The 11623-nt window shown below is 44.5% G+C and overlaps 1 protein-coding gene across 3 annotated transcripts in view; it reads right to left on the bottom strand.

Moving 5' to 3' along the window:
* Window positions 1-11623, bottom strand: part of pvrl2l (PVR cell adhesion molecule related 2 like) — a 307071-nt gene that overhangs the window by 74101 nt on the left and 221347 nt on the right. The window contains exon 7 of one of the 3 annotated variants that reach the window (XM_037092450.1): window positions 1675-1914. The exons of 1 other annotated variant lie outside the window; for it this stretch is intronic. In XM_037092450.1, the coding sequence (XP_036948345.1) occupies window positions 1703-1914 (212 nt within the window). In that variant the 3' untranslated portion in view covers window positions 1675-1702. Of the gene's footprint in view, window positions 1-1674; window positions 1915-11623 lie in introns of those variants that run through there. One more of the 3 variants, XM_037092453.1, reaches the window with a different exon arrangement.

Genomic DNA, 11623 nt, shown 5'->3' with positions numbered 1-11623 from the left:
CCAACTTTAATTACAAAGCCTCATTAAGGAGCAGAATCTGCTGAGAGGGATACTTCTTCGCCATCGAACTTGGAAAGTTTATTCAAAGTGTGTTTGGAACGTTGCTATTTTTACATAACACGGCGAAATCAAAGCAGACACGTTTCTAATGTTCCTCTTGTTGTGATCAAAGCGCAGTACGAGTTCATTTAGAAAAATCCACTTCGCAAAGCACACAAATCCAAACATGTACAAACACTTTTAATTAGATGTTCACTTCCTGGGATGTTTGGGGTTTTTTTTTTGGTATCTTCTAGAAAAACACCCAAACTTTACAGTAACCCTCTCCCACCTGCATTTTAATAAACCCCTCCAATAATTAATTATTGACTATCTCAAGTATTCAATCACTCTTTGTGTTTATCAAACAGCAGCCAGCAGCTGATGCAAATGGAAAATGCACACGCTGGTGTTGAAATACGGGAGAGAGGTTTGGATTTGGTTTCGCCGCTGACCTGAGAACACACAGTCTGGGATGGGAATCAACAAGCAGGAGATGATTGTGTACCTTCAAGTCCTGTTTGTGCACCTCCGCTCAGCCTTCATGTGCGGCCGTGACGCGAAAAAAAAAAAAAAGCCCAAACAGCCGAGCGAATGTTCGGCTGCCGAGCTGAGCAGCAACTTAAAACACTTCCAATACACAAATTAAAAGCAGGAAATCAAGCAGCCCAACAGGTGGAAATCTATTATACAGGCAATTTCTTCACACAAGTAGCCCCATTAGATGAGGACGACACGCAGCCTCGCGTCGCATCTTCAAGGATCTGGAGTCACGGCGGGTGAGATGTGTCGCGCTCTTCTGCGACAGCTTTCATCACGAGCCGGCGCCTGGAACGTTCCTCGCGTCTTGATCTGATTACATCTAACGGCACGTTATATATCTGAGGGTGGATTTTATTTCACTTTAAAAAAAATAAAATAAAATCAAATGATTACACTTTGCAGTCATTTCAATCAAGCCTTTTTTTTTTTCTTTTTCTGGCTGCGCCGAGCCTCCGCTTCGCCTCGAGCAGCACTGAAGCAGCGCCGCGTGGAAACTTGTTCAACTAATCCAGCAACACGCTGATCTGTGGCTCAATCTGCCTTCCCGCTGCGCCCTGCAATTTGTTTGCCTCTATCTCCGCTGAGGGGAGAGGAATCACAGGGAAAAGGGTGCTATTTCAATTTCAGCCTCCCGCCAGACGCTGCTGCACAAAGATGCACACACTCACACACCAGCTCAGATTCTACACAAAGACGTGAGTTTATCCACAGAAATTGTGTTTTTATTCACGATTTTAAAAAATACACATTCAACTTATCGGTATGTGCTAATAGAGACAAGATTTTAAGGTACTTGTGCTACTTTATACTTCCTTCTTCCTCCATTCACCTGAAAGTAAAAACCTCTCACTGATTACGATGATCAGGATTCTGAATATCACTTTATCAGATACTTTAAGACTTTTACTTAAGTACTACTGGGTGAGAGTGACTTTTACTCTCAATTTCATTTCACAAAAAGAAATATTTCAACAGTGTTTTGCTCAGGTGTGACTTTTGGCTACAACACTGACAGTTTTCTGTTTACCTCTGAGAACAAAAGAGCATAAAAGCGATACGATTAATATGAAAACTGCTTGAAACCAAGAGATGATTCTCTGCATATCTCAGAAACCTGGAACTACATCTGACTCGCTCGGCAGCGAACGGGAGAAACGAGCTGGTGGGAGCCGTCGTAGTTTTCAGAGGATGAAGGTCTGGAGTTGGCGGAGACTAAAAACAGAGCAGAGTGAACACCGGAACACTGGATTTTCATCGGTGGCCACGAACACGACCAAATCAACCTCGAAGCTGATGAAGTTTCTGCTTCATGTCTGCAGCTTCTTCTCTCTGCTGCCCACAAGTGCCCGGAAAAAAATAAAAAATAAAATAAAAATCAGTGAACGCAGGTTTAACTAAAAAAAATTGGACTAATTCTATTAAAAGTACTTGGCTTACGCTTCCCCCGCTGCACACACGCCAACATTTCACACACACACACACACACACACACACACACACACACATCCTACCACACTCAAGCACAAATTGCCATCCCCTGACTGTAATCCAGTATAGCTTAGCGGTGAGTTATAGGCTATTATTCCCCTGCTATACAACAGGCTCCAGACTATGGAGGCAGCAGATAGCACTCCTCAGGCGCTTAGCACTCACACAAAGCTTATTCTACCTGGTGTATGAGAGGCAGCCGGGGAGGACCTGGGCTGCTTATCAGTATATATACTGGGCCATAAACGGAGGAGTGTTACGTGTGTGTGTGTGTGTGTGTGGAGCAGGTGTTTGTGTATATGTGTGTGTGTGTGAGAGAGAGGGAGAGAGCATCCATCCCAGAGGTGTCAGAGTTATCTCCCGAGGCCAGAAAGAAAGCGAGAGACAAGGCGAGAGCAGGACAGAGATGGATGGAGGGAGGGAGGGAGGGAGGGAGGGAGAGAGGGGAAGGAGGGGAGAGAGACACGGAGAGGAGAGAGGAAAGGAGAGTCGGTGAGAGAGAGAGAGAGACGGAGAGAGAGATGGAATAAGTGCTGTCAGCCATGTGCACAGAGGCGTGTAAGACATGGTCAGTGTGTCAGTGGCCGGATGTATCACACACACACACACACACACACACGTTTAAGGAACCAGCTGATGCTCACCATCATGCACCATCTCCTCATCTAATCCGCTGTGGCAGGTCAGAGGTATGTGACAGGCAATCAGTGGGAAACACGACTGAGCTCAGGGCAGTGGGAGTGAACTCACACCGAGCACTCAGGTAGGTGACACTGACTCCAGATCAGCTGATAGGACGGACCCACACTGAAGCTACTTGAGGAGGAGTTGTGTTTATATACCCGAGCCAGATATTTACATGTTATTGTGAGTAAATTAGATCATTTTTTCTCAAAACTGTTAAAGTTATGTCCAATAAAAGTGCTTGTTTTTGCTACTGACAGACTGAGGTTGTTATTGTGTTGAGTGTCTGACAACGATACAGAAACGAATCCTTCGAGGATGGACCTGTGTGTCAGATAACAAGATGATTTTTGTAACCAGAAACACGAGAGTTGCTCAATGAAAAGTCTCGTTCTGAAATCTCGCGAGTGGTGAGATGTTGCAGGAAGAAGACGGTGCAGACGTGAGAAGCTGCCAGCGAGAGTCAGCAGCTGAATATCTGGCTGATTCTGAAACTTTAGATGAGGCAACAGCTGTAACATCTCAACTCGTGTTCCTGTTCCTGGTTACAAAAGATCTAATGTTGTATGAATCGTTTCACTGATGTTTGTCAGACATTCAGAATAACAACTTCAGCTGAAAAACAAGCAATTCTAGTAACTTTGTCTTTCCTCAGGACGATGTTGCAGCCGCGTTATGACTTCCAGCTGAAGTTATCTACCAGTCCGATTCCAAAACTTTTGGCAAGTATGACTCATGCCCTCTCTGAGACATGTAAATATCGGATTTCCCCTTGAACAGACCCCCACAGAAACTCTTAATCCTCTGTGTCGGCTCGTCTACAAAGGAGAGACTTTCAAACTGAATTGAAGTATGAGCTGCTGATGAAACAATGAAGTAACTGTCATGTTTTATTAGACGCAGGATACCGAACCTGCCAGAAACACTGCAGCCTGCATCAACTCGACAGCACAATTAGATTTAGGATGCTCCATTGGACGCCAGCCGGAGGCTCAACGATCAGAACTATCTGTAAGTAGATTTTATTTCATGCTAGTTTGTTCTTTTTTTTTTTACCTGTCGTGTGTTACAGGCGTCAGGTTTTATGGATACAGTCGGATGTTGAGTAGCAAGATGCCTTTACATCGGGCTCAACATTGATTTGCTCGGCTGCTCCACCAAACAAAAGTCATTTCCATATCACCTAGCAGGCAGAATTTGAAAAATGTCGCTCATTTCACCTCCTGCACACTGCAAACGGAGCTTTTCTTATTCTCATCCCGTCTTTTTAAGCCGCATTGCGAACGTCTTTTTAGATTTCTACACTGTGGACGGCGAATGGATTAAACGCTGTACATGCTCTTGTCAGCATGCTCACATTCTGACAAAGACGATGCTGACGTGCTGAAGTTTGGCATGTGGAGTGTTTACCATGTCCTACAGCTTAGTTTAGCATGTTAGCATGCTAACATGTGCTAATAAGCACTAGACACAATTAACAGCTGGGCGCCATGTGGACTTTAATCATCTTTTTAAAATCATCTTCTTGAATGTTTTAACTGGAATTTGCTGTTTAAGGCAGACTGGGAATAAACGATGGTTTGTAATCTGAATTAATTCTTATTTTCCACTTTATCTTCTTGATAGGATCTCTCCTCTAATCCAGATCAAACATAAAAACAGCACTTTAATAGATACGAACAGGAACAAACACTGTCTGCAGAGGGAAAGCTCTTAAAACTCACATTCAGCCTCTCGCGTTGTGCATCGCATAAAATATTCAAACGTTAAAACAGACGCAGACAACAAACCTTTATACATAATGAAATGTATCATCATTAACTTCACATTTCTTTTCTAAACTTTTCCTGGTTGTGTTGTCAGGTATTTTTAACAGCTTTGGAATACAAAACACTCCCTCCATCACACACGCCGAGTGATTAATATTGATTTTATTACTCATGATGGAGGTAAAGGTGTGAAGAAGTCCTCCACAGCCCAACACACTCCTGGCAAAATGCTTTATCGTGGAAAAACATGCTTTCCAATTTTAGCCCTGATGGTTGGAGGCAGCTGAATATTTTACCCAAACACACACACACACAACTACACACAGACACACACACATGCAGTCTTGGCCAGCAGACACCTGCTCCCTTGTCTGAAGTTATTGTGAGCAGGTGAGGAAAAGCTCAACTGCTGTGACAAGCTAAAACACAACGAGAGGAGAATTCCTCCAGGAGAGAGAAGAAAGGGAGGAAGAAAGAGAGAGAGAGATGGAAGGAGGGAGATGGAGGAAGAGAGAGACGCCAGCTGGGATGCAGGTGGGTACCGACTCTGTGTATTCTGCCTGATAATGATGGCAGGAGGAGGAGGAGGAGGAGGAGGAGGAGGAGGAGGAGGAGAGGGGGGGAGACGGTGAGAGAGGATGGTGGAGGCAAGGCAAAAAAAAAAGGATGAAGCGCCTGAAGAAAATGTGTGTGTGGTGGAGAGAGAGAGAGAGGAGCAGACAGAGGAGGTTAGGAGTCAGAGGGTTAATCCTGGTGGGAATAAAGAGATTGACACAGAGTTGAGTCCATCTGTGTCAGCTGGTGCAGCCCTCGCTGACTGACTGACCTCATGATTGGCTGACTGACTGGCAGAAATCCCTCTCTGATAACTGACAGACTGTTGGCGCGCCGGCTGAATGGCTGCCTGGTTATATAAATCACTCCACTCAACTCAGCTCCGCGTTTTCAGCCAAACGCTGCACACTTTTTAACTGGAATTTGTGGGAAATTTGGCCAAAGGAAACGAGAACGAACGCCTGAATCACCTGGGTTTAAAAAAAACTAAATAAATGAAAGTTATCTTCATGCAAAGTATCTGATATCAATACACACATTTTCTTCTGACTGTTCCAGGGCGTCGACAGGTGAAGGAGACTGACAGATCCTCATCATGTCACCACTTCTCGAATCATTGGACTGTGACAACAACAGAGACACATCCGACCATATTTTTAGCCGAACAACACATTTGATTATTATATCTTGAAAGACGTCCCTCCAGATTTTCACCATCCATCATCATTTTCAGTTACTGGTTGCCTGGGAAGCAGATTTCCATCATTTATACGACACATGGGCGCCATGTGAATATGGTCTGTTCTCTCTTTATAGTCTCTGTGCTCTCTGCTCTGCATCTTAGCCAGCAGATAAACCTTCTTTTTTTATTTAATGAGGCACTTCTGAGGTTAAAACGATTCTAAGGACGTGCAGTTGAAATTTTCCCTTTAATTACGTTTGACCTGTTCAGAGGAGGACAGTAAGAAACTGTTTTCAAAGTTACATGAACGTCTTATTTTGCTGATCTGGAGGTAAAAAGTAAGAAATGGGTCACATGCGAAAAAATCCTCATGTTATAAATACTTATTTTAATCTTCATCCACGAGGTAAAACAAAAACAGCGCGAGCCTCAGATGTATAAATCTTGTGGATCGGGTGTTCGCAGCAGCGTCGAGGGTCGTTATTGACTCATCAGTCACTGTTTAACAAGCCGTGTGTGAAACACTGGGAAGTCTCGTGTTGGGGGTCAGCGTGCCGAGCGTTTCCGTCCCCGTGTCCCGCCGCTGCTAACAGACTCACCTCCGCCGTCAGCAGCTTTCGCTTCGCCGAGGCAGCCGCTTGACTTTGACGTGCTTTGAGTGTGCGATCAGTTTAGCGTCACTCCTCGCGTCTCGTCGGCGCTAAGCGCGTGGTGCTGTTACAGTTTGTCCTGCGCTCTCCGTGTCAGCTGTGATGTTCCCTGTAATGCATCACCGGCAATTAACCGAGTCAAACTCGGTTTGCACCCATTGTAGTTGGCACATCAAGACGACACTGATTCTAATTGTCTTTTTGAAGGAGCCGAGTGGAAGCGACTCGCAGCCTACCTCTCCGCTCTGATCCTTTTTCAACTGTAAACAAATCTATTAGCACTTTGGGGAGTTGCAGTGGGTGTTCAAAGTGTTTAAGTGTCCAAGTTAGATGAATCGCTCCGGCAGATGGTCGGACCACCTGCTTCACTGGCCCAACTACAACTAAAAACGGATGTGGTTGTCGAAGTTCTCCTCTCCTGGTTAATCCTGCAGTCATCCTTTGATTGTAAACTCCAGAATAATAATAATAAAAAAAAAACAACTCATTTTGCTCCATACAAGAGGCCATGTTGTAAACATATCAGCGCCTGGAATATGTGTCGGCCCGTCGGGATTTTATTACGACCGACTTGAGGTTTGCATGTCCAGTAAATCACTCACGAGACAAAAAGTCTCCGGCAGCGAGACGAATAAAGTCCGACGTTGTGACGACCTCGTCGATAAATTCTTTGTGTTCCCCACAGGCAGAAACCCAGCGTGGTGAATTACAGCGTCCCGACTTTTCCGGACATTTGCTCAGATTTGTCCCTGAACGCCTCTGGCCAGTAAACCATAAAGGGGAGCTCAGGCTTTAAAGGGCGTATGCCACCAATTTTATGCATCAAGTCAAACAAAACAGTGCACGATGTCTGTTTCTGGCTTGGAGGACTTTTTTAAAGTCTGACAAAAGCAGCTGACTCACTGGGATGTAATGTTAGTACTTTCTGCAAACCACAGCTACATCCAAGGTTGACATGTGTGAGAAAACGTGACGTTAGCATTTAACGCTAATGAGCTGACTTTCACATCAGGAGCTCGAGGAGACGGAGGCCGCTGTTATTACTGCCAGCAAGGCTGCCAAAGAGCCGAGTCACGCCAGTGGAGATTTTTAAGGAAATGTGTGTTTGTGGTGAACTGAAAGCTGCTCCAGCTCCATCTGTGATCCTGGAGATCGAAAACAGGTGCTTTAAGCCAAACCGTGTTTTCAAGTGATTTTTGTACTTAAACTGACCTAAACTATGCTGGCCTGGAGAGATGTTTAAGATTAAAAGACGTGGGCGCTTACAAGACACAGTCAAGTTGCATTCTGGGATGCAGGAGCCACTCTGATGAGTCCCTCTGTTGTGTGACGGTCCCCGGTGTGTTGCGGTGCCGTGTTGTCGTCTCTCAGCGTTGCTGGCTGCTGATTGGAGCTGGACTCGATCAAGGAACCGGAGACAGCCGGCCGCCGCCTCCAGGTTTCATGACAACGCGCCCCGTCCTGGTGTTGGCTCGCTCTTCCCCTGGCACCGCGTCGCATTACTTTTGGAGCTCTTTGATTTTCCGTATAATTTGGCCAGCATCAACTCAGCACTTTTTTTTTTTCCTGCCCAATTAATTTGTTAGAAAGTACTTGTTGTTATTTGTTACCTTCAAATAAATCTTTCACTGAGCGAGTCCCTCGTGCGTGCCGTCCTTAACACTCGGCCATAACACTCGCAAGTCCCCAAAGTTTGTGAAAGTTCAGCACGTTACTGCCATATATCCGTTTAATCATCTGCTAATTGATGATATAAGTGTTTTTTTTCCCCCAACAAATTCACAGTATCTGTAATGATCATCAAACAATCGCGTGTCCCAATTAGGAGCGACGATCTGAGCCGGACCGACGCTCACCGGGGATTTAAACGGCCTTCAGTGACACTGCTCGGTTATTCATTAAGGCCATTTTCTTTTATCCTTGTTTTATGTTGCTCTTCTCTACCAGTCTCTCATACTGATTTAAGTTAAGGAAAAATAAAAACCCCACCCCTCGTGAAAGCCCCCACGGTAGATAAAACATGATTAAGTGCCCTCTGCGGCGGCCCAGCGCGCAACAAAACAAGATAAAGTGCCCACTGTGGGACTTTCCCTTCAGCCACGCTGTGTCAGAACCACTGCTGAGTTGATTTGCTTTTCCCTCGCCAGTTGTGTGCGACTCACGTCAGGAGACCAGAGACAAAGAGAGTTTTTTATTTTTTTTTTATTTAAAAGGTCTCTTTCGTCTTCAGCTCCTCAGTAGTTTTGTAGCCTCCAGCCGAGCTTCTGCAGTGGGGAGTTCAGTTTCCCTCCTGCGTCCCTCTTCGTGTTTTCTGATATTTCCTTTATAAAACCGTTTTCAAATTCATTTTGCTTTCATGGCCCAAAATCACGATCACACCGTCTCGGTGGGCTTTACACATCCTCTGTCCTCACACCCTCAATTTCCGTAGTGACCAAACTGTGTGATTACAACTAAATAACAGTGGACTTTTATTGTGAAAAATGCAGAAGACATTAAAAGTGTTTATTACTGAATTGGCAGGGCGGCATTTATCTATTTCTTTTTAATAATACTGCAGAGAGAAAAGCCCCCTCAGACGACTTCACATGCGCCACCCGACTTTCTTTTTTACGCTCCATAAAAAGAGTCCGAGCCCTGTGAGCGGCAGCTTTAATTGCTGTCGTGACACACTTTCACTATTTGATTTTTTTTTTGTAGCTCTCGACAAGAAAAAAAAAAAACCCAGCAGACAAAACTCGCGGCCTCGCCCCGACTCCTCGCCTCCAGCGCTTCGTTTTCACGTTTCTGTTTTTAGCCTCGCGCTTCATCTTTGGCGTTTTCCCTCTCAGACGGAGCGACGGGCACATTCACACGCAGTCCGGCATTTACGAAGGGAATTTCATTAACTATTTACAGCTAATTGTCAGAGTTAACAGGGAGGGAATGTGAGGCGCTCGTGTTCAGATTCACAACCTGATTGGAAGTGACAAGCGGGAGCTCGCGTGATTAAAGTTTACACATGGTTTTATGAATGGAGTTATATCTTACACGACGCACACCTCCTCTTTTATACTTTTTTTCATTTAAACACACGGAACGCACTTAATCTTTTATAGATTTGGCTGCAGATCATTCCTGTCTGGCACATGATGTCGTTTTTCTAGACAAATTCTCTCCGCCGACGTGAATCAGAGAAGAAGTGACTCCCACGTGCAGCTGAGGTGACAGGGAGGAAATGAAGGTGTACATAAAATATATAAGAGGACTTCACACATACAAACACACACACACACACAGACAGGTAGGGGAAGCCTTGAGGCAGTGTGATCTCTGGTCCATTAAATCACAGCAAATCAGGAAAATATCGATTAGATTTGAAGCAGATCAACGTGATCACCGGGATCACAGACAGGTCACATCTCAGACAGGCAGTCACGACATCCATCAGTCAGTGTGGCACAAAATATCCTACAACAGTCTGCAAATAAAATGTTTAGAAACACCCTGTCATGTAACACAGGTTCCCTCATCACTGATGTAAAACCGCAGCGCTCGTCTGACATCCTCGTCTATGCAAAGTGGTGTGAAGATCTTGAAAGCGCAGTTAAAAGAAAGCGAGCGTGGTGGTTACCTGCGCGCCCCGATGAAGACATCTCAAGTGCTTTTTACATGACATGAGCTTTTTTACATGACAGTTTAAATGACGAATTTAAAGTGAGGCGCGTCTCCTCTCTTAAAGTGCCTGTGCCAGGAGCAAATCGCTGCCATTGCAGCTCGATGAGGAGGAAGGGCAGCGCTGATGTCATCGCACCTTTACATTACTCACTGTTTCTGACAGCTTGTCTACCCAGTGTGCACAAAAAACAAAATATCCCTCCCTGAAGTCAGAGGGGTTTAACTGGCTGTGAGGGAGAAGCATTTAGACCCGGTAGGATCCTTCTGGGCTCTTTACCAGGAAGTAAATTAATCACAACTTATAGATTCATCACATTTACAAAGACTGCAGCAGCGGTGGCTCAAATTAGCTGAGAATTAGTAACAATTTATCATCGCGTGAGCACTTTACAAGGTGCGCTGTGAGAAGAGGATCAGCAGAAGATAAACTCCTCCAGTTATGCAGGGTATCGCTGGAAGTGTATATTTGTCAAGCGGACAGTAGAAAAGTAGTTCCATAGGTGGGAGGACAAAGTGCCCCAATTCCAAAAATGTAAATAAAACAAAAGACAATATATTTAAGCCCGAGAACAAGCTTCTCAGTCAGAGTCGACAGAATACGTGTCCGTCTTACGTCACGTTTTAAGGCTCTGAACCGCACTGTGACTTTTATTTTCTAATCTTCTCTCCTTTAAACTTCTTCTATATTAGCCTGCTGTCCTGTTTGTGAGATTGATGTCTTGCTGCTTCTTTTTATTGCAGTGTAAATGCAACTTTTTTATCTCTTTTAATATAGTTTTTATGCCTCTGTAAAGCACTTTGAGTTGCCTTGCGTCTGAATTGTGCAGTATAGACAAACTTGCCTTGTCTTACATTTGGACACTTACTGGTGCATGCAGTGAGTTTCTCTGAATTTCTACCGATAAATAAAAACTCCCCCGGTGTGTTTTAACATGCATGAACAGAGAAAATCCATGAGAAAGTCATGCTGATCTCACCTGCGTGGCCGTCAGTTGGACTGCTGTGTAGAAATCAGCATTTTGTGTGATTATTCATACATATATTTATTTATTTATTTATTTATTTGTTGGTTTTTGTTTTGCATTCTGCTTTATTGATACAGAAACAGAGGTGAGACAGTAAAGGCATGGCAGAGAGAGACAGAGGCGGCAGAGACTCAAACCGGTCAACAAACTGAGGCGACCCTCATTAATCAATTTTAATAATAAAATGAATCAGTATTGATTCCGGGGACTCTGGCTCTGGTGTTCTCTTGGTATCAGATTGAAAAACAAACCATGCAGCGTCTCTTGTAAATCTTATCTTGCGCCGACAGAGAGTGAGATGTTTGTGGTGGCGATAACTTCCCGCAGTTGTAAAACGCGCTCTCGCAGTATTTCACGGTCTGATAAAACTTTACATTCATGAATCTATTTCTCAAACTGGACAGGATTGTGTTTTATTCTCCCCAGACGCCCACATACCCTCGCTGCTTTTTTGCTTCTTTTTTTTGTAATGCAGTGTTATTTTTGTTCCAAACAGAGTCGGCTGGAGTGGTTTCAAGAGGGATCCAGGCC

This window comes from Acanthopagrus latus, chromosome 3, assembly GCF_904848185.1.
Source record: "Acanthopagrus latus isolate v.2019 chromosome 3, fAcaLat1.1, whole genome shotgun sequence".
In the NCBI taxonomy this organism is placed as follows: domain Eukaryota; kingdom Metazoa; phylum Chordata; class Actinopteri; order Spariformes; family Sparidae; genus Acanthopagrus; species Acanthopagrus latus.
Note: the sequence above shows the minus strand (reverse complement) of the source record. Positions and strands in the feature narration are given on the sequence as shown.